The following is a 27,389-nucleotide window of genomic DNA, read 5'->3' as shown; positions in this document are numbered from 1 at the left end:
AGGACCGTTTCATGAAAAAAAAAATGAGTGTTAAAAATGGAATTGAATCTCGGGTAAGGGTAACCCGCTCGAAAATTATAAAAAACAGCGTTAAAATTACTTAACGTGGTCAAAAAACCCCCAATTGAATACCCCCCATAATGTGCCAAAAGCACTGCGCCTTGTTCTTCAAACAGAAACAAAATATAGGCCAAATAGATGCTTTAATTGAAGCAGAAACTACTACATAACTATACAACAAACAGTTCAGCAGAGTGTATGAAATTTGCATGACTGGGAACAATTTGGGGGATCCGCAGTGATTTATGTAGAACAACACACCAACATTAACTCATAAAATTTCCACCTAAACACTCAGGTGAGATTATGTTGCTGCAATAAGATATTCCTACTCTTTTCCTCTCTTGGTTGAGCTGATACTCTTTTAAGTATTCCATACCAGGGAAACCATTTAGAATTTTATATTTTTACCGTACGTGTCAGTTTGTTTTTTTTCGTTTACTGCACTTATTGCTTTTAATATTATTCAATTAACTTAACATTTTAAGATTTATTGAGATTCCACTGAGACAAAAATAGATATTTAGCAATTATTCTTCTGAAACTTCTTGGATAACTACGCTTCAATCAGTAGTGTCTTTTAACCATAATGTATCTAATATTTTATACTTTTTAAGTTTAATACGATAAAAAGCTTATATCAGTGTAGTAAAAGTGAATAGATACACTGTAAGCAGTGTGTCCTCAAAGGAAATATATTTAAAACTACTCAAATGTACAGTAGTAATTACTTAAAAACTTATTTGTTCTTTGTCTTATGTGCATTTGAATGTTTCTTGTGTTATTGTTTTTTGTTACTTTTTTGATTGTTTGTTTATGGGCAGTTCTGACTGATTTATTGGATCTACATTATGCACTGTGCCCTGTTGTAACTGCCATGTTTGTTACATATTCTTTTACTAAAAACTTAATAAAAACCCTTTAAGCTAAAAAAAAACAACAACAAAAAAAAAAAACTCATTTGTTTGCATCCTTCCATAATTAAGGCAGAGTCTGCTTTGCAGTTTTGCATTACTGACACTATTAAATAATTTGCTACCAACACTATTGCACGCTGCTACGTCATGCCCCTCTCTCCCAGTATCAGACAGAATCAGACAGCTCCCTGCCAAGTACTAATCTGCATTAGTAGAGACTGTACTTCTCTAGCTGACTCACCCTGACTGCACATTATCCTGTAACACTCAGCTGTCACAGGCTTCAGCCCCGGATCCTGCAGCCACAAGGGGGTCCCGGGTGCACTCCCAGAGCTGCGCGTACTCTCTGGTCCCTAACACCTTATCCACAGTCTGCAGATGCTGATTAATGTCATGAGCAGCTTCAGCCTGGCCCCCGGCAGCACCATGCACCTGTGGAACTAAAATCACTGCAAAAATACTGTATTGGGCTGAGGTGTCAGAGGCTGGAACTACGGTGTCTGCCCTGGAGGAGGAAGGAAGAACAAAAACATTTTCCACTCCATTCCTCCTCCTCCTCCTCATCACCATCATCTTCATCACTGACTGAGCTTCTGTTGTACCAGGAATAAGGTAAATACATGTTTCATTAATGGCAAGTGTAACGTTTGGTATGATTGCAGAATTTGTTTTTTTTACATGTATGTATGCTTGTATGTATTAAAAACATGTGTGGTATTCTTTTCTGTGTTTAAAAGAAAATAATATAATTAGATTAGATTGGGGTTTGCTACAACTTTATATAGTTTTTCACCCCATAACAGCTGAAGACACATTGTTGCTGTTCATTCTGTATGGAAATAGGTCAATCTCTGATGTGGCTTGTTGGGTTAATCTTGTGGTTATATTGCATTGTATTCAGCAAATTGTTTTTCATAGGATCAATCTCAGACACTTTAAGTGTGGCTGAATATATTTTCCTGTGGGGTAAACGCAGTGGGAAAGTACAATAGGAGATAAGTCTTTGTAAAGTGCTACTTCTTAATATTTTGTCATTGTGTGTGGAAGTGGCTGTGAGTTGGTGATAGTTTACTGTATATTTAGCTATCAGAGAAGACTGCATGATAATTGATATTTTTACATACCTCGTTTATTATTAAAATCATCTGATATGTAAACAAAAGAGCAGGTGAAAATATCTGATGTAAGATACATTGTTTCTAAGTCTAAGGGGGAAATTTATCAAGCTGCAAGTTTCTGGCAGGTTTGAAAAGTGGAGATGTTGCCTATAGCAACCAATCAGATTGTAGTTATCATTTATTTAGTACATTGTACAAAATGACATCCAGAATCTGATTGGTTGCTATAGGCAACATCTCCACTTTTCAAACCCACCGGAAACTCACAGCTTGATAAATTTACCCCTAAATCTTCTGATTTGAGATGTGGGGTGAACTTTTACAGAGACATGGCAGTGTTAAATGAGCAACATTTGAATGATATGTTTTCACGTTAGTTCTGACAATAATTTCAAATTGTATTCCACTTTAAGAAAAATTCTACTCATTATTTGACTTTGTCTTTTAAGAAAATCAGCACCTTTAACCCTTCATCAAAATAAAGCCATTTGGTGGTATCTGATCTAGTTTTTAATCTGGTTTTCTTTAAATACACTTAAAAAAAGTCACAATGTCACAAAGTCCTTTTGATATATAGATTTAAACTTCATGAAGAATTGTCTGCTGTTGCATTTCCCGTCTTTTTTGCAATTACAGTAACCGCAGTTATTTCATTCAGCCGCGGTTATTACATTGTAAATCAGTGGTGACAACAGGAGCAGAACATTTCACTGTTGTGGTCAGTTGTTCACGTTACCCCGCTGACATTTATCCTGTGACTAAAGTTCTTTCACCCAGCAACAGTCTAAGAGCGCGCAAACAAATGGAGGCATTTATGGAGATTGGTGCAAACTAAAAACATGGTATTTCCCATAGCAACCAATCAGAACTAGTAGCAACAGTCATTTATCTAGTGCAGTTTAACAAAATACTGTTACACCACTTATCTTAAATGTCCTCTCATACATTATGGCTATAGGTACAGTAAATATTTTTGGCAAGCAGATGTGTTACTGCATTGAAAATAAGATGGGGGAACATTAGGTTTGGTGCAAGCACTGTAGGATCCAACCCTGCTTCGAGTGCTACTCCTCTCAAGAGCTGTGGCATCTTCTCCTTTGTCAGACTGGGAGTACTGTGCTGTGATCTCATAACCAAGTGAGGGCTGTGACCTCATAACCCAGTGTGGGCTGTGACATCATAACCCATTGCGGCCTGTGACCTCATAACCCAGTGTGGGCTGTGACCTCATAACCCAGCGTGCATAGGGAAACCAATGGGGTTTCCTAGTGCCTGGAAACCCCCCTCCAAGCCTGGGGCACTGTATAATTGAGGTGGCTGGACCCTGCCCCCGCTTCACACAGCTCTGCTTGAAAAGGGAGAGCTGCATGCACCTAACAGTAGTGCACGCAGCATTGCCCATGTATATTATGGGGATAGGAAGAGTTGGAGAGCAGCCAAGCACTGTCTAATATTATAGCCACACCCCCATGCATGCTGGTCACGCCCACTGGTGGCGTGGTGTGGAAAGCACCCTCTACAAATCCTGCATTTGCCCCTGGCGTGGGCTGTGATCTCAGAACCCAGCGCATGCTGTGACCTCATAATCCAGTGCTACACTCCCAGAGTATCACTGACATGGTAGAGCTGCAGCCGGCAGGGGGGCACTCAGCGTGTGTGGGGGCGGGGGGCAAAAATAAAAACGCAGAAGAGTGACATTATGTCACTCATTCAGTGTTCTAGGAATGCTCTAAAACAGGCATGTCAAACTCAAAACCCCAGTTGAGCCAAATAATCAAAGTCTAAGATAACGTGGGCCACAAGAAAACTAAAAAGAAATAAATAACCATTGTCAGCACAGGGTAATACATTTGATGATCAATCGACAAACTGTCATATACATGTACTTGGACACCAACTTACCAAACGAAAAAGAGCACAAACAGTCACAGATTGCCAAGTACCAAGCAGTTTGCTTGAATTAGAAAAGGGCATTTTTCTGACTGTGTACGACAACATACACCGTGGGTGGAGGGAGACGAGCGGAATCGGCGTGCACACGTGTCACGTGACACTGACGGGGAAGTTCAACTGAACTCACACGCAAACTGTTCTGTCCTATTCAGTGAATTTTTAAATCATTTAACCGAGTAAAATAAAACGCAAGTCGCATTCTACTTGTTTTCACATAGTAATGCTGGGCCGCAAACAATATGCGGTCTGGACGCGAGTTTGACACGTCTGATCTAAACCTTGGTGTCCAAGTCGACCTCTTAGGTTCACCTAGTGGTAGCGCCAGGGACTGGAAACCAATGGTTAACTAGATCTGATCTCTGGTCTAACTTGTCATCTTCTACTGTATGTAGCATAGGACTAATAGGACTATATAGGACAAACCCTACCCCCTAAACACTATAGCAAAGCTTGATCACAAGAAATTACAGAAAAGTGACAACACTTCTTCATACTTGCCAACTCTCCCAAAATGTCCGGGAGACTCCCGAAATCTGGGTACGTCTCCCGGACTCCTGGGAGAGCAGGCAAGTATCCCGCATACTGGAATTTACTTTCCAAAATGATGCGATTCGCATTTTGGCCCCACACCTGCGACGGAAACTTCACTTTGTCGCGGGGGCGGGGCCAAAATTACGCGATTGACCGCACTCCACCCAATCCCGCCCTCAAGCCACTCCCCCTGCCCTGGATCTCTCGTAATTCACTTGTCAAAGGTTGACAAGTATGCACTTCTTACTGTGTTCCGTGAGTATGTCTCCATAGAGGACAAATTAATCCTGTTCTATATAAGTATGTGCTGCGTGCCACATACAATATGTATGAAGCCTAACTCATATTAAAATGTGTATATTCCATCTCAATTACATTTACACAGTAAATTATAACCATAATTGACGGTAGTTTTCCTAGGTAAACAAGGGGTGCGGTGGGATTACAAGAGCTCCAAATTCCCCACAATCATCCTCACCATTTATTTATAAAGCATGCTACCAATTCTGCAGCACTGTACAGATAATATTAATTATGTTAGCAGCCAATTAACCTACTAGTATGTTTTTGGAGTGTGGGAGGAAACCCACGCAAACACGGGGAGAACATACAAACTCCACACAGATAAGGCCATGGTCGGGAATTGGACTCATGACCCCAGTGCTGTGTGAGTGCTAACCACTGAGCCAATGTGCTGCCCACAGTAGATTAGATTAACTATATATACATAGAAAGTTTTAATCCGATTTAGGAAAATCTGGTGTTTGCCCCTGTCCATGAATACTTACTAGAGGGTCATTGTGCTTTGAAGCGCCTACATTAGGGATATAGGACAGGAGTTACATTGGGAGGTTCATTTAGAAAAATATCTTATTTTTAATCTGGTGGATTACTTGTTATTGCAGAACTTTTATAATAAGCTCATGAAAATTGTCTATTGCAGAAGTAAACAATTATCAAGGTCAATAATACAGTCAGTATCCAGGCAAGAAGGAAAAACAATTGGAACTTGGAACACAGTAGTCAGGGATAAGGAACACGGTTTGGAAACGGGATAAACTAGATTGAGGCACAATGGCTCTGTGATCTGGTAGACGGATGTTTTGGGTGTATAGATGTATAACGATGCACAGACCTATCTAGGTGCCAGGCATATCTAGGTGCCAGGCATATCTAGGTGCCAAGAATATCTAGGTGCCAGACATATCTAGGTGCCAAAACCACTAGCAAGCCTCCTGGCATTTGGGATGTTCCAGTATTTACTGTCACCTCAGATAGATATAACTACTGCCCCCTTTTCCTCCATCCTCTCAGTGTCACCAACATAAAGACTGGCATTGGTCAGTGCTCAGTTGCAAATCCTAAAGCTACAGGAGTCAAGGTTCTCACTTGACCTCATGGTGGGCACAGCCAGGCATACATGTCCCTGGACGTCTATGGGGGATACTTTAGAGGAATGGAAATTTTGCAATAACTTGTTTTTAGTGATGCCCTTTTCCGTACTACATATCTATAACATTATAGCTCCATTTTTACTCTACTTCTGTCTCTTCTTATATTAAAGAGTAAATATTGACAGTGGTTTAGTTGATGCCACTTTGAAATATCTCTTTTACATAGTTGTTTAATGTTTTATTTTTCGACAGTCTGCATGAAAAAAGTAGGAAATTGTCAACATTTACATCCTAAATAAAGATGATTTAATAGAATATAGCATAAAAATGTCTAGTCGTTCCGTCAAATATATTTGTAAGAACATTTTCGGATTCATCCACTATTCTGAGCTACCCCCTATGTCTATATGTCTATTGCTTTTGTTCTCCGCATTTATTCTCCAGTCAACATCAGATGATCACAATAGAACCTAGACGGATAGGCAACGCGTGCAGAGTAGACATTACGACCAACAAAGGATGAGCGGCGGTGAATCAATATCTAGCACAGGTCATATAAGTCCTTACGTACCATAAACTTCACGCAATCTCATACAAAACCTAACTAGGGTCACTGCAGAGGGTACGGCTGCTACTGGAACTGGAGGTGAAGGGCCCACTCCAACCTCCATAGGCAACTGCGACTACTCTCCACCCAAATTGTGCTGACCAAACCATTCCCATATCTGGTGCGACCATGGGGTATATTTACTAAACTGCGGTTTTGAAATAGTGGAGATGTTGCCTATAGCAACCAATCAGATTCTTGCTGTCATTTTGTAGAATGTACTAAATAAATGGTAACTAGAATCTGATTGGCTGCTATAGGCAACATCTACACTTTTTCAAACCCGCAGTTTAGTAAATCTAGCACCATGTCTCTTTACTAATATTGCCTTTGGCTTATAAAAACTGGGACTGTCCTGGGAAAATCAGGACTGTTGGCAGGCATGGATTTATTTAGATTTTGGCGTACGTCGATTCCATATACCAAGACGTGGCCATGTATGTGCTCCACTCCCGGTAGACAAGTTGCACTTCTGTTTTTCCCACTTTTTACAGTTGCGGATACAAACAATAAGTGTTATATGTCTCCACCCATCATATTGCAGTAGGAAACAAGTGTTAAATTAGGAGCAGGCTATTTCGGAGTGGACGCAGTGAGTCATCTTGCAACGTGCTGTATGTATATTTAGTGAACTGTTGTTTGTCTGTTAATCTTTTCTCTTCACCTGCATATTACTGTTCCCTGAAGACGGGGAGAATAATCACCTCTGTGAGGGTGTGTACCAGGCCCCCGGGACACTGCTGCTTACCTGGTGCCGAGGTCTCTGACAAAACAGAGTCATTTACCTTCCAGACACATATATATTCCTACTGAAATACAATAATATTATAATTTATAAAGTGCTGATATATTGCGCAGCCTCGTGATACATTACCTACAATGATAAGAGACAGGAGGTAAAGCTGTCCTTGCCCAAATGAGCTTGCAATCAAGTATGTTAAGGGAACAATTGATACATACCTTCATAAATGTTTAGCTGTTATATAATGTACAATGGAGATTATGTTGGAGGTGGGCACAGAGCTGGTCTAAAGTTCAGCTAAAAAACAATGACAAAAATTTGCCTCATTTAAAAAGTCAATGTAATAATTATTTTATTGGAAACGCATATGTATATTTTGACTACATTCAGAATTTTTTAATTTTTTGGTATTTTGGTTAGTCTGGTTTCTTACAACCTGCAGGGGTATTGCATAGTTGCCAACATTGGCAATTTGTGTCCCTTAAGGTCCGGGAGGCAGGTGGGTGTGTGGGGTTGGGGCTCGAAGAATTGCGTCGTTAGCCCCACCCCCAAAGCTGTCTAGCTTTTTTGGCCAATAAAAATAGGGGGCGGGGCCACAATGACACGTACAGGGCGCCACTGATCCCTGCCCCCTCCATTTAATTTGCAGAGCCAGCCGGGAAATCGGGAGAATTGCCTGCCCTCCCGGGAGTCCGGGAGACTGACCCGGATTTTGGGAGTCTCCCCGACATTCTGGGAGAGTTGGCAAGTATGGGGTATTGTGGTTACTCTCGGATTAGACTGTAGTTGAAAATCGGTACATTTTAGGCAGATGTCCGGTTCTGTTGTCCAGACCATGCCTTAAATTGTGAGTCTACATTCCTGTTGTCATAAAATTTTTAACTTTTGGGGAACACGGCAATAATCAGGAAAAGTGCAGCCTACGAATTATCCATGACAAACCCACGGTATTGTTGAGGTACACGCCTCTCAATCATGTTACTGACTCCAGGACAACCACATTTTTCTAAGCACATTGGACCTGATTCATATACGAACGCAAGAACACGCAACTCGAGTGTAATTTCAACCGTATTCTAATCCAAGCGGATCTCAAGATATTTCAGTTTGAATCTGTGTATAAGTACGCTCTGCCGAAACGTTACTTGGTGTCAGAGCACACTGCCATATACGCACATGCGTATGTACAATAAATGTTTACATCAGAAGGCATAAAACATTTTCATTTTATACTAAATTAAAATAACAACTGCTTTAGAAATGAAAAAATATTTTTTTCAAATATAAAATAAAATATATTTTTTTACATTTATTACATAAATAAAGGCGATTTAAATGTGCAATGTATATACAATGCGTTTTTATAGTATGTCCTAATTCCATACTGTTGTTATGTATTGCCATACTGGGCAAACTCGCCTTACACATGTTTCTTGCCATAATTATACCCCATGATACACCAGATCACTTTTTATTATGCAAAATGAAATTTAATATTTTCCAGTAAAAGCAAAATTGAGATGTTTTACTTGTGTTTATTGACTGCAGACCTTACAAAGGCTGTGTGATATAATGGATTTAAGGTCAGCAACTAATAGCCTCTTTAGGAACAAGATTACAGATGTATCCAGACTGTTGCCTTCCCCAGCACACGGGATTAATGTAGCTGTAATCCATCATCTGACCACCTGCTGCCGGCCACGGCTCTGCTTTATTCAGTGGTGTAAGAGGGAAGCTGTTATGGTTTAAAGAAAAGCCATGAAATGTCATGAGCCTGTAATTCCCACCTTTCCTTTGCGTTAGGTGCAAAAATGAAATAGACGTCACTGAAAAAAATGTTTTTAATTTACAAATTTACAGTGGCAATAAGTTTATCCTGGGAAAACAGGGACATATTCCTATAAAAGGGGAGAAACTATTTGCTGGGACTTAATTGCCTTAAAAGTAAATTTTTAGTCAAAGGGATCCTTGCAGTTCAGGTGAACACATTCCCGCCAACCTGGGAGATTTCATCATCATCATCATCATCAGTTATTTATATAGCGCCACTGATTCCGCAGCGCTGTACAGAGAACTCACTCACATGAGTCCCTGCCCCATTAGGGCTTACAGTCTAAATTCCCTGACACACACACACACAGACAGACACAGACTAAGGTCAGTTTTGATAGCAGCCAATTAACCTACCAGTATGTTTTTGGAGTGTGTGAGGAAACCGGAGCACCCGGAGGATACCCATGCAAACACGGGGAGAACATACAAACTCATGATCCCAGCGCTGTGAGGCAGAAGTGCTAACCACTCAGCCACCGTGCTGCCCCAAACAGCGCTGTGTGTCTTTCTAACACAGCAGCTGGCTGGACAGAGCCTTGGATCAGTGCAATAAATGTCTGACTGAGAAGACCACAAAATAACTTGTACCACAATGTGTCTTACATAGCTGCCAACAATCCCAACACATGTGAGGAGCTCAGTTACAGAGAGATATCCAGGAATAACTGCTGGGAATAGAGAATTCCAGCTGGCTAGGAGGCTAATTAGGTGAGGACTGGCTGCCCCCCCGCCCAGCCCTCCCCTGAGGCTAACGACCCACACAGAAGTTTAAAGACTCTATAGGTCATTTACGAACAATAAAATCTGCAGACACCCAAATGCTGCTTTCTGTACACCGCCCTGGCCTATGTACTAAACACAATGCACGGTCTGGTCATCAGAAACAGTCCCATAAAAGCAGTCTGTGCCTAATTTTGTGGCTTGGCTAATGCTTATAAAAATGTACAGTGTGAAAACAGTAAAACCATCACAATATATTCTGACCATCTAGCAGTTTAGAACCACTCTATTTTTTTCATTTAAACTTGTCCATCGCTTAAAATATCATTCCAGTACAGTGTCCATCCGCCCATTTGTGAGCCAGCATGGTGTCTAGCGCATGCACACTGGAACTGGCCGTCTAGCGCATGCACAAGGAAACTGGCCGTCTAGCGCATGCACACTGGAACTGGTCATCTAGCGCATGCACACTGGAACTGGCCCTCCAGGGCATGCACACTGGAACTGGATGTCTAGCGCATGCACACTGAAACTGGCCATCTAGCGCATGCACACTGGAACTGGCCCTCCAGGGCATGCACACTGGAACTGGCCATTTAGCGCATGCACACTGGAACTGGCCATTTAGCGCATGCACACTGGAACTGGCCATCTAGCGCATGCACACTGGAACTGGCCATCTAGCGCATGCACACTGGAACTGGATGTCTAGCGCATGCACACTGGAACTGGCCATCCAGGCCATGCACACTGGAACTGGTCATCTAGCGCATGCACACTGGAACTGGTCGTCTAGCGCATGCACACTGGAACTGGCCATGCACACTGGAACTGGTCGTCTAGCGCATGCACACTGGAACTGGCCCTCCAGGGCATGCACACTGGAACTGGCCATGCACACTGGAACTGGTCATCTAGCACATGCACACTGGAACTGGCCATCTAGCGCATGCACACTGGAACTTTCCATCCAGGCCATGTACACTGGAACTGGCCATCTAGTGCATGCACACTGGAACTGGCCGTCTAACGCATGCACAAAGGAACTGGCCATCTAGCGCATGCACACTGGAACTGGATGTCTAGCGCATGCACACTGGAACTGACCGTCTAGCGCATGCACACTGGAACTGGCCGTCTAGCGCATGCACACTGGAACTGGATGTCTAGCGCATGCACACTGGAACTGGATGTCTAGTGCATGCACACTGGAACTGGCCATCCAGGCCATGCACAAAGGAACTGGCCATCTAACGCATGCACACTGGAACTGACCGTCTAGCGCATGCACACTGGAACTGGCCGTCTAGCGCATGCACACTGGAACTGGATGTCTAGTGCATGCACACTGGAACTGGCCATCTAGCGCATGCACACTGGAACTGACCGTCTAGCGCATGCACACTGGAACTGGCCGTCTAGCGCATGCACACTGGAACTGGATGTCTAGTGCATGCACACTGGAACTGGCCGTCTAGCGCATGCACACTGGAACTGGCCGTCTAGTGCATGCACACTGGAACTGGATGTCTAGTGCATGCACACTGGAACTGGATGTCTAGTTCATGCACTCTGGAACTAGCGATCCAGGCCATGCACTCTGGAACTAGCCATCCAGGCCATGCTAGATGGCCAGTCCCACCAAATGTGTAAGAAGGTAGCACTGGGTCAACAAATCTTCCAACACAAGCTGTACACGTGGAGATAGATAGTCTGTAGCTTAGTGGGTACCATGTATCATCTAGTAAAGATTTTGAGGAGTTTCCACATAATTGAGAATTTTGTGATGCATTGATGTCTGATTGATTATCCCTCCATGTGCAGTTCCAATGTTGTTCATACGGCTCCACAAGCCGAGGGGGAGGTGATGATGTAGTGCTGTACAGTAGAGAAATAGCGCCCAGTCTTCCTGGTGTGTCAGTACAGAAACTCTCAAACTGTGTCGGGAGTCTGAGTGTGGAAGATTGTACTGGAGCCGGTGAAACTTTCCAGTTGTAAAATTGAAGAGTGTGAGGGGGGTTATGTGGGGCATAGTCTCCCATAATATGGAGGAATCTATCCAAGCCCATATACGTCCAAGTCTTTTCTAAGGGAAAGAGATGATGTATCCACAGTGGGGTTAGCAGGGATGGATATGGCACTAACTCTCGTTGTTTTTCAGTTTATCCCATATATCCAGTGTGAAGTGTATGGACGGGTAGAAAGAGGGCTTTTTCAATAGGGACAAGCCCTAAATTTAGAATTTTTTTCTTAAATACCGTATATACTCGAGTATAAGTCGACCCGAATATAAGCCGAGGCACCTAATTTTACCACAAAAAACTGGGAAAACTTATTGACTCGAGTATAAGCCTAGGGTGGGAAATGCAGCAGCTACTGGTAAATTTCTTTAATAAAAAAAACTTGTCTGCTGATCCACCTCCACTGTGTTTGCAGGAGAGACTGACACTAACATCAAATAACACTAACACTTTTTAAGACACTGTGGTACACTATTCAGAAGAGCATACAACTCCAAAACTTCAGGACAAGTCAGGCAGAGTAAACAAATACTTAGAATACCAATTTATAGGAAATAAAACTGTAACCTTCATGATCTGCACTTGTACAGAAATGTTCTAGAGCTCCATACAAGGCTGCTTATAAACAAAGGACTTCAGTACTAGTGAACAAAATGCAGATGCTGCTTAAAAATTCATACCAATGATGCTGGCTGACATGAAGAAGCCATGTGGGGAAGCGTATGTGCCTTATGTCGCAGGTCCCCATGAAAACATGTTGCTATTATCAGCGGTTTAAGGATGTCCAGGAAATAGGTAGATGTAGCTATACATTTCATTATCTACTCAGCGTTTTCAAATGTGAGCAGGAATTAGTTCGAGTTATACAAACTGCATGAGAGAGAGAGAGATCTTTTACTAACCTCTGCAGTGGAACGCATGTGCGTTCCACAGACAGGAAGTTCGGCACTTGCATTGCAAGTGCCGAGCTTCCTGTCTGTGGAACGCACATGCGTTCCACTGTGGCACTAACGGCAAGCACCAAACTCTTCTCCGTTAATATTTTCCTTCACTTTCTCTTCAGCCCTTAAGCGGGCTGAAGCTATGGAGGCAGGCACCACCCTCCTTACGGCCCTGCATTGTGGGCTTAAAGCATCACTCGAGTATAAGCCGAGGGGGGGCTTTTTCAGCACAAAAATTGTGCTGAAAAACTCGGCTTATACTCGAGTATATACGGTATCATATGATGTATAGGTGGGAAGCCTTCACCTGTCACCTCCTTCTAATATGGAGAGACACTCACATGTGTGTATGTATATTATACCTGCCAACATTCCCAATTTTGCCAGTCAATCGGGTTGTACTCTGACCTAGAAATGGGAATGGTTTGGGACTATTCACGTGTGGCCTAATTTGTCCCTATTTGCAAATAGGGAATGTTGGGATATATCTGTATATATGTCAGACTTACTTAGGGTAGAATATTTATTCATTCTATTTTCAAAGAACCCAAGCAATCATTCTGTATCACAGCTTTAGTATTAAACATATTTAGGACGTGAGCCTTTACCTGGGACTTGAAGTAAGTAATGGAGCTTAGCTTAGCCGGTGTATTCTCAAAGAGAGTGTTCCAGAGCGGCACAGAACTGTGCCTGGCGGTAACAGAGACTGAGAGGTGGCTTTATTCCTGCCTAATACATATCCCAAACTATTCTTTTCTTTTATCAGTAAACACAAATGAACTGATGGAATGAGAAAAAACTACCAATATTCTATACAAATATATATTATTTTGTAAGAATAACTTTAGGTCCTGTATTGTCTGAACATCTATGGAAAAACAAACTGAAAATAATCTCTGATTACGACCACAGTTTGATATATTTGTGTATTATAGGTTACATTCCTGGATAGTGATGGCCTTGACATCGTGGTTTCGGTGGAATGAGTCTAACTTGAGACTTTCCCAGAGGAATCCCAGTGACATGGTGGTAGAGACGCTAATGATGGAGCTCAGCTGGCAGATAAAGCAGGCCGAGAAACAGCAACGTGAAAAGGAAAATGAATACCGTAAGATTAAGACAGGGGTGGACTACAGTTGGCTGGTTAGTTATCCAAAGCACAGTTTTGATATCAGCCCAGGAGAGAGACTACAGCTGGAGGACTCGTGCAGCAAGATCCACCCATCGTACTGCGGACCTGTTATCCTCAGGTGAAAAACTTTAAGTCTTTCTATAGGTTAAGTATGTAATATACTTACAACTGGTTAGAGCTATGGTAAGTTATGCGAACAAAAAATATATATACATATACCAGAACTGGTGACACAGTTATGAAAAGCTTTTCATTACCAGGAGGTTCAAAAAGGGGTAATAACTCCACTGCTGGTAGCACTATCATTCTAGTCACCAACAGACATATGAATTCCCATTGGAGAAAGCCAAAAATGGAAATTATTATAAAAAGTTAAGAGCTCTTTTTTTCACTGGCAATATCTAAAACTAGGCCATAGAAAAATTTAAATCCATAATGGTGTGCATAAATAATGGGCATGTCTGTACAAAATAGTAAGCGTGCTTTAATAACAGGTGTGGCTGAATGCGGGAAGTGTAATGATGAGCGTGTGGAAAATCGTCCATACATACCTGGTACAATTTTTCTCAAATAACTTATAAAGAGGAATTTTGACAAATGGTGTCATGTATCCTACTGTAAAGCACAAAATAAATGGTACGAAGCCGTAGTCCAAAAGTACAGTGACTAAATTATACCCACCAGTGCCCATCATCATATACCCCCAATCAATTTGCAGTCCAACATTTCAAAGGACCAAAGAGAAACAAAGGCACCTTAACGGCCTTTCAGATGCAAACTATTCCAAAACATACTACAATATATACATCTACAAGCACCACGAAGCACTAAAAAATGTCATAAGATAAATGTGGATGGCTATTAGAGACTTATGGGCTAAACAGACATTTTGGGTAGTCAATAAAATAGTTTATCCCCACCTGTCTATTGATCAGCCCCAAAAGAGGGACAGTGTGGAAGGATAAAGGGACAGTGGAGTTTGAGCCCAAAGTGGGCGAGTTGGAAGTTATGGCAGCACTAAGGAATGTAACTAGGGGTGTGTGTCCAGGGTGCATAGCTGACGAGGGCACAGGGAAGTCAGTATGTTAGATTCAATTGGTTACAATTGAGGGCTAGGGGACATCAGTATTCCTTCTTGCCCAAGGCGCTAGTATTTTTAGTTCTGGAAGCACATTGTACCCAGCCATGACAGAAGACATCAGTGCCAAACACTTGTACCTACTCTGGGCAACAAGTTCTACCTGTATGTCTCACACCTTTAACCCTGAGTGCCAAACCTCTTGTACCCAGCAGTTACACACATGGTAATTAGTCATTCTGATGCTTTTGATAAACAAGTTTGATGTATGGACTTACTTTCTTAGAGAGAGGAGTTTAATGCCACAATTTCCTCACGTTATTTTGACAGGAGCCTCATATCATGGCTCTGTACTGTTGGGGACCCTGCTACTTCCTCTATCCTATTCTTAGTCTGTGGCTTCATCGTTGCCCCTATTCTCCTCCTCACATCATGACAATGCTCATCTCATGGTGCCCTGTCTTCATTAACATCATCATGAGTGAGCAGGTCACTTCCTCCCACAAGATCCTCACACTCATCCCCCGCTGGTTTGATCATTTCTTTGATCCAATTGGCTACAGGTTGTTCCATACGCAACCATTTCATTCCAGTGAATATAGACTTGTCAGTTGAAGAAAAATAACTAAAAGCTGATCAGACTCTAGACAATTAAGGCATACCTCACAACTTCTACAGAATTGAGACAAATAGGGGCTGTGTGTGCCCCCAGCTCCTTTCTCTTCCCCTAAAACCACCCATTCATTGCTGAGCAGCAGTGACCTACATCCCAACCCCCTGTCCCAATCTGGGGGTAAATGTATGAAGCTCCGGGTTCTTCAACACCCGCGAGTTCGGCGTCTTTAGCGCTTAAATTTAAAGCGGCGCTGCCTTGTAAAGGGAATTTACAAGGGGCTTTGGTCATGTGCTATTTGTTAAAATGTTGATAGGCAGCATGTTGGCTCAGTGGTTACCACTTCTGCCTCACAGCGCTGGGGTCATAAGTTAGATTCCCGACCATGGCCTTCTCTGTATGGAGTTTGTATGTTCTCCCCGTGTTTGCGTGGGTTTCCTCTGGGTTCTCCGGTTTTCTACCACATTCCCAATACCTACTGGAAGGTTAATCGGCTTCTGACAAATTTCCAATGTTACTAGAAAAACAACAGTTAGAATCTGATTGGTTGAAGGGACAACACCACAATTTCTGCACAGTTATCTGGGGTTCACTTTAGATAATTGCCCCCCGTTGTCTGTTATCCACACATGATTTACAGATTAGGGGAGAAACAAACAACTAAACAACAATTCTGTGTGCGTTATTAAGTTACATGACAGAATTAACTGAACTAAACCCATTTACTTTAACTCTGACAAAAAGCTTTTACACACACCTTTATGTAAACTGCTACACAGGTAACCGTGCAAAAAAAGGTATTGTAACTCATAGCAACCATCAGCCTCTAATTGTGATTTTTTTCCATTGTAGTTTAGATCATTTCATAATAGCAGATATCTGATTGGTTGCTAGGAGTAACAGCATATTTTTGCATAGTTACCTGTGTACCAGTTTTCATTAATGTCTCTGATTTTGTCCTTTAAATTTGTGTTCTTCAGTGGACATTTTTGAACCTGTAGAATTCATGAGTAAGTGGCACCTGTTTCAGATGAAGTTCTTGGTATTAGTGACCTATTTTTACCTCCGGTAAACAGGCTTTGATTTAAGATTTGTCTGTCTTGCAAATCATCGAGCTTCAATTGTGGTTTATAAATTGCTGGCGTTGCCATGACGACCAAGCGCTGGTCATGAACACATAATCTAATCTGTGAGTAATGTCCTAAGAACTCATATTTTCATCTTATCTTCAGCATATTAAATATTGCCATATTTAGGGCACAATGTCTTAAAAAAAAATTAAATAATATTAGTCTCAATATCAATAATAATACATTAGGGTGTTAGAAACATCACAATGAGTTCTTACTACTACCTGTGAGTGTAAATGAATGAAAAGGAAGATAGGAGTGGATATTTTTGATGGGTCTCTCCAAGGATAAGAACTATACTTTGCGGTCCCCCAATCTGGTTGTCTGCCCTTGTGTACCCAAGAATTAATCCCTTCCCACTTTTTATGACATATGTGATTTCAAATTGTTCTATGACGGAATACCTTACACTCAGTGAAGCCTAAATACCCACACTTAGGAGAATTAAAGTTAAAGATCTTTAAGGAAAGTGATAAAATCCAGTCTTAAAAAGTGTTTAATTTTAATACAAATTAAATGAACATTATCATAAAAAAAATGTGCGTTTAAACGTAACCTCTTCAAGCATGTGGTTGATGACTATTTTGGTTGGATGCCGTCGCTACCTCAGTCTTAACGGCCAATCACATCTCACTAAGCTGCAACCAATCGGAATTTTAGGCCTGTTCAAGAAGGATGAAATACATAGGGTGTCCACTCTACTCGCTGTATTCTGCAGCTAAATCTAGTGCCTCATTTCTCCCACACATAAAGCCTCTTTTCAGCATTATCGACTGACCTCATTCAATGATCCCTCAGCGGAGTTCTCCCCAGTGTTGTAAAGTCACTTTCAACAGTTTACTGATGTCTATAAAAATATAAAATGCTATTTTAAATAGACAAAGAACATCAGTACTATTCTCCGTGGTGGAAATTATGCGGAAACACTACTTTGATTCTTCATAAATAAACCCCTAATAGTATAACTTATTAACGAATAGTATTGTATATAGCCTAGGTACTCTGAGCCCAACCACATAAAGGAATGGAGAAGAGTATCATGAAGTATTAGATAGGACCCTATATTTAAAAGCTGAAAACAATCAAAGATATTTTTGTTGCAATTGTCCTGCAATTCCCTCCTCTTTGGAAATCGAGCCCCGTTCCATGATAAAATATCCTGCTGAGGTTCCTTCCATCTAACGACTTCTCCAAGCCTTTTATAGAGACTGCCCGGCCTTGAAATTCTGTTGTAAACCTTTCCAGCCGTAAGAACTTGTGTTGTCCTGTTAAAGGTTGAGAGCTCCTAGTCCTCTATGTTATACTGTGGTCCTGATTCCTCATGTTTGTGGTTGTTCCTGCAATGACATCTGGACAAAGTAAACGTTTGTTCAGAAGTGATTTCTTGGTGAAACACAAACCAAAATTTCTGCTGTTTTCAGTACAGCAATTACAGAAGGTATTAACATGATCCTGCCACAAAATGTAAAAATGTGTCAGGATAGACAAATTGTTCCTTATAGGCCTCTATTGGTAAAGAATGCATCTAGCTTGCAACTGTTTCAGCCTTATTAGATCTCATCAGTGCACAATATGGAATAATGAAGATGTAGCTTTCCTAAAACAGAATGGATTAGCATGTCTCTTTTTATAAGAACAGCGTTGCCTCATAAAAGCTATAAATTAAATATTTATTTAATCCACCCTTGTGGGCAGAGATTTGCCAATCGTTTCTTAGATGTTATTAACTGAGCATAGTAATCACAGGTATTTCTGTCTTATTAGATCTCATCAGTGCAAGATATGGAGAAATTGTTTCTACATTGTGCCACCTGCAACAAGTCCGTACAAAGTACTCGTTTAGTGTTTTTATTATTCCTCCATGCTGACCGCCCTGGTGATTTAAACACATGCCCGTCCTCATTGGCTGACAATGTGGAAGAAAGGTGTGCGTGCACGTCTTACATTTAGCTGCAATGCTGATGGTGGCCACTTCTCCGTATCGGTGGTGTGCCACCACTATGCAGCCGCACTCACCCAGCCTAGTGCTGACACCAATAGCAGCAGCTGGCAGCCTCACAGACAGCCCCGAGATTGGCACTCCCCTCCTCTGCCCCCCCTTTTCTTGCTGCGCACAAGGTGAAAAGTGCAGGCAGGGCACAGTGCCCAAGGGAGGGAATTGTGAGGTTGGGGAGGGCAACTGAAGGAGAGGGGTGCATAGTACCCTTCTCCTAGCACTGAGTCATAGGCAAACCAAGGAGGGGGGGGGGGGGTTCCTAGTGCCTGGAAACCCCCTCTAAGCCTGGGACACTGTATAATTGAGGTGGCTGGACCCTGCTCCCGCTTCACACGGCTCTGCTTGAAAAGGGAGAGCTGTGTGCACTCAACAGTAGTGCATGCAGCATTGCCTATGTATATTATGGGGATAGGAAGAGTTGGAGAGCAGCCAAGCACTGTCTAAAATTATAGCTACGCCCCCATGCATGCTGGTCCCACCCACTGGTGGGAGGGTATGGAAACCCCCCTCTACAAATCCTGCGTTTGCCCCTGTGAGTGGATAGTATATTTTATCTTGTCAGAGAAAGCTATCGCTTATGTTGAGAAATGACACAGAATAACCCAAAAATATAAGTTAGCTTGAACAGGTATAAAAAATAAATAAAAAAAATACTACACTACTTATAAATGGGTATATATTCTTTAACAAAATCCCAACTGTATTATCTTCTTCAACTCAGCTGTGTCGCTGGCATGTTTAAATAGCTCTTACCCTTATTTCATTCCAGATCTCTGCCAAATTCTATCCACTGGCTCCCTGTATCTTTTTTTTAAAATTACATTTGTAGCAGCACTCCATGTTATAAAGGACTGGTAAGTGAGGACGCAGCAGAGAATAATTGGTTATAAAAATTTTTTTTTTGAAAGCTCAGGAAGATAGACTATGACGTGAGACAGGCTCTGTAGTAAGGAGCTGCCAGACAGCTTTTATACCCAGCAAATAACTCCTAATGACCTAGATATTACTATCTTAAGCACTGTACTTACAAGGATGAAAATCCTGCTATTTCCTCCGAGAAGAGTGATCTGGAAATGATAGTGTTAAGTGAACAAAAAAAAAGCAAAACACAGCTGAGGGATGCAGCTAACACCAGGTTTACTGCGGCTCTATCCCGTCAGCCATTTAATCAGCTTTATCGACACATTTGCACAGAGCAGTGAATTAAGGTGAAATTCTCCATGGTGACAAGGAAGCAGGATTAAGTAAGAAATAGTAACAGTTACCCACTGCCTAAAGTGAGTTTTTCAGGTTTGCAGAGTGATTTATGTTATGTTCATAAAATACAAGCATAAACTGGGATTTGTAGTTCCATTAGAGCTGGCCAGCCGAAGCTTCTCTAATCTCTAAAGATCTGAACGGGAAGTATCTCCAATATTGATGTGAACTTTTCTCTTCCCGCTGATTATAAATTTCAACATCACATTTTCAACCTAGATTATCACAATATAAACATATATTATAAAGTACCCAGCGTTGCCTGGGTTTAAATCTTCAGGTTATTCAGTTATCAATGAGCTGGATGTAACTGTCAATATTTTAAAAAATAGTTAGTAGCTAAGATGTCATCCAAATGGGTTGGGTACTCTTTAACTGTGTGGATAATTCCGACACCGAGGAGTACTACACTTAAATTCCGAATGTGAGAAAAACGATTGTAATATAAGCAGACTTACCTCCAATCCGAGGCTGTAGATCTCCGATGGCAGAAGGATGGTGATTCCAAGTTATTCCGACTATTCAGGGGTCCGTCAGTAGATTTTCACGTCATTTTCACCATCCTACTGCGATCGGAGATCTACAGCCTCGGTTTGGAGGTAAGTTTGCTTAAATTACAATCGTTTTTTCCCACATTCGGAATTTAAGTGTAGTATTCCTGGGTGTCGGAATGATGGTAATCGTGGAAGCTATTACCACCAATCCAAATCCATCCAGTAAAAGTGCCAGAACAGGCTTCCTGTGTCAAAGTTCTGCCTAGCATACACCAATGGGAGGTTCGACCGGGACCCCAACCCCTCCATTAGACATCCCAGACCAATTGCCACCCCTCTGTGAAGTTTCCATCCAGATCCATGTAGTGGATGGCCCAGAACAGGCTCCATGGCTCAAATTTCTGCCCAGCGTACACCAATGAGAGGTTCGACCGGGACCCCAATCCCCTAGTATGTCTTCTGGAATCCATTGTTACAACTCTGTGAAGTCTTCATCCAAATTCATCCAGTGGAAGGCTCAGAACAGGCTCCCTGGGTGAAAGTTCTGCCCAACATACAGCAACGGGATGTCTAACCAGGCCCCTAACTCCCCTAAAACCTGGCCAGGATCCATCTGGACCACCGACGTCACATTGGTTTCATCCCAATCAGTGCAGTGGTGTTTGAATGCATAACCAGACAGACAAGCAAACAAACAAACAAACAGACCAATGGTTTTTATATGTAAGATAATAATTGTATAGATAGAACAATGTGCTGACTTGTGGGTTGGCAGTCCCCTCAAATCGGAACTGTCCTGCCTATATCGAGGCAGCTGGGAGGTACACTATATGGACAAAAGTATTGGGACGTTTGACCGTTACACCGACAGGAACTGTAATGACATTGTATTCAAATATACATATACTTTAAAATGGAGTTGATCCCCCTTTTGCAGTGATAACAGCTTCCACTCTTCTTGGAAGGCTCCACAAGATGTTGGGAGTGTTTCTGTGGGAATTTGCGCCCATTCATTCTGTAGAGCATTTAAGAGGTCAGGCACTGGTGTTGGACGAGAAGTCCTGGCTCGCAATCTCTCAAAGGTGTTCAATGGGGTCGAGATCTGGGCTCTGTGCGGGCCAGTCAAGTTCTTCCACACCAAAGTCATCAAACCATGTCTTTGTAGTAATTGCTTTGTGCACTGGGGCACAGTCATGTTGGAATAGAAAAGAGCCTTCCCCTAACTGTTGCCACATAGTTGGAAGCATAGCATTGTCCAAAATGACTTGGTATGCTGAAACATTAAGATTGCCCTTCACTGGAGATAAGGGGCCTAGCCCAAACCCTTATAAACATCCCCATACCGTTATCCCTCCTCCACCAAACTTCACAGTTGGCATAATGCAGTCAGGCAGGTAACGTTTTCCTGGCATCCACCAAACTCTGACTCGCCCCTCTGACTGCCAGAGAAGCGCGATTCATCACTCCACAGAACACATTTTCACTGCTCCACAGTCCACTGTCGGTGTGCTTTACACTACTCCATCCGACTCTTGGCATTGGTCTTGGTGATGTGAGGCTTGCATGCAGCTGCTCGGCCATGGAAACCCGTTCCATTAAGCTCCTGCAGCACAGTTTTTGTGCTTACATTAATGCCAGTGGAAGTTCGGAACTCTTCAGCTATGGAATCATCAGTGTCAGTGAGTTTTACACAACATGTGCCTTAGCAGTCGTTGACCCCGCTCTGTGATTTTACACCGTTCTGCTTCGTGGCTGTTCCTAAAGGCCTCCACTTTCTAATAATATCATTAACAGCTGACCGTGGAATATCCAGCAGTGATGAATTGTCACCAACCGTCTCATTGCGAAGGTGGAATCCTATCACAGTACCACGCTTGAAATCACTGAGCTCTTCAGAACGACCCATTTTGTATCACAAATGTTTGCAAATGGAGACTGCATGGCTAGGTGCTTGATTTTATACACCTCTGGCAACGGGTCTGATTGAAACACCTCAATTCAATAACGAACAGGTTTGGCCAAATACTTTTGTCCATATAGTGTGTGTATAGTGTACATTCTGCACCTAAATTTGTTGAAAGAGGGCCCTTCAATGAGATACTATTGTCTTTGTGCTTCCCCCTTTATGAGTACACAACACAATTTAATGACTGAGGTTGTCCTGTTTCAACGTTCAGTGATTAAAGCTTTGTTCACAGGGAATAAAAAAAAATCACAATTAAAATAAAGTAATTTATTTTCTGGATGCGTCTAATGAGGAAAGAACAAGTTCAGTTTAATTTGCATGCGCTGAATTGTCTGCTATTTCCTATAGCTCAAAAGCAGGTTAATTAATGCTGAAGATCACACAGAGATGAACAGTACGGTACATCAGAGAGAAACATGAAATGAATCACTAATTTTCTCCGCTTGATGCAAACTAGTTATCAAACGTCGCTGGTTTCCTGCGTGACCAGAATTCACTGTATAGGTCACTTACTCCCAATGCTTCTTTATACACACGTAAGCCTATTTTTTTGGATATTATGGAATCATCCCCCAGAAAATGAATCTGCACCGAGTTTTGCGGGTTGGCAGATGCGTCACCAAATTTGTATGGTTGAAACAGTAAAAATGCAACCTACCACCCAATTCTTGTATTGTTTGTTTTTCTCCTTAAATACTACAGTTTAGCTACATTTATAGCTTAAAGTAATCATACTAATAAGGACTTTCTTTACTATGTGTGCTACTTTTGTTGGTTCGAAGGTTTTTATTACAATGTTAGAAGTGGACATAATTATGCGCTTTCCCTGCATACGGGTAACTGCAAAACCATCTCATCCCAAAAATTATTTTGTGCTTTTGAAGCTTGTTACTTATATTTTGGGCCTGGTTAAGTTGTACGAGTAAAGCCAGCTAGATGGAGCAAATGTCCACATTGGCAAAACCAAAACTCTACCAAGCTTTAAGCTGGCCATACCTAGTCAGATGCTGCTTGACTCCCCTTGTGTTAGACAACAAGATCATTGTCCGGTTTGGCCATTACCATATAGAGTCCGGAAGGTTAAACTGGCAACTGCCTTGTCTTCTTTTGGGTCAACACTGCTAGAACCTAAAAATATTTAACTTGATGGATTGGTGTCTTTTTCCAAACTCACTTAGGGGTATATTTACTAAACTGCGGGTTTGAAAAAGTAGAGATGTTGCATATAGCAACCAATCAGATTCTAGCTGTCATTTTGTAGAATGTACTAAATAAATAAAAGCTAGAATCCGATTGGTTGCTATAGGCAACATCTCCCCTTTTTCAAACCCGCAGTTTAGTAAATCTAGCCCATAGCGTGAAACTATATTTTGTGTGTTCTACGATCCATTGGAGTTTCCTAGCTTAGAAGGGTAATTCTTTCCAATATATAACGCCATAACGATCTTCTTTTTTTTAGATTCCGGCAGATGGTTGAGGAGTATGAACCGGACGTACAGGAGGTCCCCCGTCTCTTCCGATCGGTCCTGCAGGAAGCGTCTGAGAAAATGAAAGAGGAGGAGGAAGCAAAGAAACTTGCCAGGCAGTGGAACTCAAAGCGAGCGATGAGCTTGTCCCTCACCACCTTCAAGTCCCGAGCTAGGATCTATCCTTTCATGAGTAACATTAAGACCATTTCCGAGGATGTTGAGCGAGAAATCGAACCCACCCGGCGAGTGTGGAGCATGCCAGAGTTTCGAACGACCAAAGAAGACTAAATTCACACTACGACCATCGTTTGGGCCTTATTTGCACTTATTGACAAATTTTTATAGTGAAAACTAGATATAGCTTTCTGCAGAAGCTTTATTTTTAGAGCTGCTAATAATTTTGATTGACTAGTTGTCAAGCTGTAGTCTTATAGCCTTTGGGTACGTAGACACCAGTTCTTTAACTAGCGCCACCAAGTGGAACGTTACGTACATAACATGTATAGACATATGCTGCTTTCATACTGCCTATTACTGTTCTATTTTCAGCTGGTTTTTAATTGTTTTGTACCTTGTTTAATGTACAGTAGGATATATACACACCTTTTTTTAATATGTACCTGGAAGTTTTCCATTAAAACTGAACAAATAGGATTAAGCCTCTGAATATTATCTTTGTAGTGAAAATCAGTCCGGAATTCCAAATGCTTGTAGGTAGTTTTCAGTCAAATTAGTTTTATGTTAGTGGAAACTATACATTGTGGAATGTTCCAGTATAATTAGAAGGAGGATGTGATTTGACTAGAATGTCATAATGTAGTACACTTTATCACCTACAGATGTCACTATTGCATTTGATAACGGGTTACCCATGCAATACGAAGAAGAGCTATCACTTCTTGTTATAAGATCTATAAATGCACGAGACACACTGGTCATGCCTAACAAAGTTTTAATGACAGACAAACCATGGGAGCAAACGGATTAAATTAAAACGGTGGATGCAAACAAACAACAAGCCCTCCCTAAAAAAAAAAAAAAAATGTAAATAGCTTTGAAATACCCTCCCCCCCTTTAATTGGTACAACACGCTGTACTTTACATAACGTTGATCCAAAATATATACATTTGTTTTGTTATTCATAAAAAAAAAGTAGTGGTTCCTTGGAGCTGTGTCACCGTATCATACATTAAAAATTAACAAAAACAATAAAAATAAAGACAGAAAAAGATGGAAAGACTAAGGAGTATATTTACTAAACTGCGGGTTTGAAAAAGTGGAGATGTTGCCTATAGCAACCAATCAGATTCTAGCTGTCATTTTGTAGAATGTTAGAATGTACTAAATAAATGATAACTAGAATCTAATTGGTTGCTATAAGCAACATCTCCACTTTTTCAAACCCGCAGTTTAGTAAATATAACCCTAAACCTAACATTCAAAATGGATACTTCCCCCCTTTGATATAATCAAATTAAACTGAACTGTTAGAAAAACTAGTGAAACCATCAAGAAACCTGCAGGCTCATTCTAGAGATGCCTAATTTGGTCACATAACGTTTGGAATTGTTCAGCAATAGGAACTAAACTAGATTTACTAGTTAATTATGTTTGCCATAGAGAATCTGTAAGGATACAGTTAGTGCACCATTAAGTTTATTCTCTCATTTTATAACACAGAAAAAAATATACTGTATATATATATAAAAACTCTGGCGAGCTGCTGCTCTGAAGTCAAACAACAACAAAAAAATGACAGTATCGGAGGAGCGGTCACATGGAGGAGTTTAAGAAATCCAGGAGTTGAGCGCGATTTCTGTCTCTCTGCGGGAATAAGACAAAGCGCAGTGTTATCAGAGAACGGTTCTCCTATTTATGGTAACTCGTGTGGGATGAAGGGATAGAAAATAAACTGCTACGTTCTGGGTTTATTGAGCTCCAAGCAGAAGATTCCACAATTTACAGCCCATGTATATTCTTTATACAGTGGATCAGTGGTTAGCACTTCTGCCTCACAGCACTGGGGTCATGAGTTCAATTCCCAACCATGGTCTTATCTGTGTGGAGTTTGTATGCTCTCCCCGTGTTTGTGTGGGTTTCCTCCGGGTGCTCCGGTTTCCTCCCACACTCCAAAAACATACTGGTAGGTTAATTGGATGCTATCAAATTGACCTTAGTCTCTCTCAGTGTGTGTGTGTGTGTGTGTGTGTGTGTGTGTGTGTGTGTGTGTGTGTTAGGGAATTTAGACTGTAAGCTCCAATGGGGTAGGGACTGATGTGAGTGAGTTCTCTGTACAGCGCTGCGGAATCAGTGGCGCTATATAAATAAATGGTGATTATGATATTAAGACAGCATACTACAGCTGTGCATAGATGTTCTAGTCTTTAGGGACTAAAGGGGAAAATGGAGATGGACCGACAAAAAACTAGGGCTTCGTTCTTTATTATGGTCTTATTCATTCTGTGCGAGATTCATGAATTTATGTGAGTGTGACATATTAACGCAGAATACAATAGTATGATCTAGAACAGGTGACAGCGCTGTATTGTGCCGAGAAGGGCCAGTGGGAGATGGGAACCAATTTCACCCATTTACTAAAAACCTATGGGTGTAGGGCAGTGATGGGCAACGGGTGGCCCTCCAGCCTTTCCCTGTGGCCCTCCGCTCCTTTCTGCTGTATGGTCAGGATTGTTTGTTATAGATTGTAACGCTTAGCTTACAGTGCTGCTGATATGGTATTACAGGTAGGGGTCTGTCTCTTTGATTAAAAGTATTGTTGTAACTTATTACTGAGACTGGGGGTGTGCGGCTCTTCTGAAGATTTAAGGGCCGCCCATGTGGCTAAGAACTTCCGTTAGTTCCTACGTAAGTTACCTCCTTGTCTTCTTTGCTTTTCTTTACTTTCATTTTTATCTTCTTCCCTGTGATCATGCTGTAGTTCTTATTCTTCTTTTTTTCTTTTAGAAACTGTAAGACAAAACATGAATTTGCCGGGAATATCAAAAATCAGCATTGTACATGTCGGAGTGTGCCTGAGATCTGGTGCACAGGAAAAAAGTTACTGTAACCCGCAGCAACCAACAGTAACCTTTGCTTCATTTGCTGAACTGTGCTAGAAAAATGAGAGAATTTGATTGGTTGCTATGGGTACAGCACCTTTTCCTGTACATCGGTTTTCATAAATGTTTGCCAATAAAAGAATATTAGTAGAAAGTGACAGCGGCTGATTAGAAGGTGCCGTCCTTCGAAAATACTGGGCGGTAAACTCAGAAAATGCTCCGGCTTCATTGTGCTTCTGGAAATGTACATTCTAACCCGGAGGTGTCCAAGTTCAGTCCTCAAGGGCTACCAAAAGTTCATGTTTTCAGGATTTCTGTCTGTAAAACCAGGTGGGATAATTACTGACCCAGACAAAT

The 27,389-nt window shown here is 41.6% G+C and overlaps 1 protein-coding gene across 1 annotated transcript; it reads left to right on the top strand.

Moving 5' to 3' along the window:
• Positions 1 to 1,175: 1,175 nt before the first annotated feature.
• Positions 1,176 to 24,614, top strand: RD3 (RD3 regulator of GUCY2D). Its single transcript, XM_075204213.1, has 3 exons — positions 1,176 to 1,589; positions 13,773 to 14,087; positions 23,963 to 24,614. The coding sequence occupies exons 2-3, from the start codon at positions 13,792 to 13,794 to the stop codon at positions 24,258 to 24,260; spliced, it is 594 nt and encodes a 197-aa protein (XP_075060314.1). The 5' UTR covers positions 1,176 to 1,589; positions 13,773 to 13,791; the 3' UTR covers positions 24,261 to 24,614.
• The last annotated feature ends 2,775 nt before the right edge of the window (positions 24,615 to 27,389 follow it).

This window comes from Mixophyes fleayi, chromosome 3 (assembly GCF_038048845.1).
Source record: "Mixophyes fleayi isolate aMixFle1 chromosome 3, aMixFle1.hap1, whole genome shotgun sequence".
NCBI classification, from domain to species: Eukaryota; Metazoa; Chordata; class Amphibia; order Anura; family Limnodynastidae; genus Mixophyes; species Mixophyes fleayi.
Note: the sequence above shows the minus strand (reverse complement) of the source record. Positions and strands in the feature narration are given on the sequence as shown.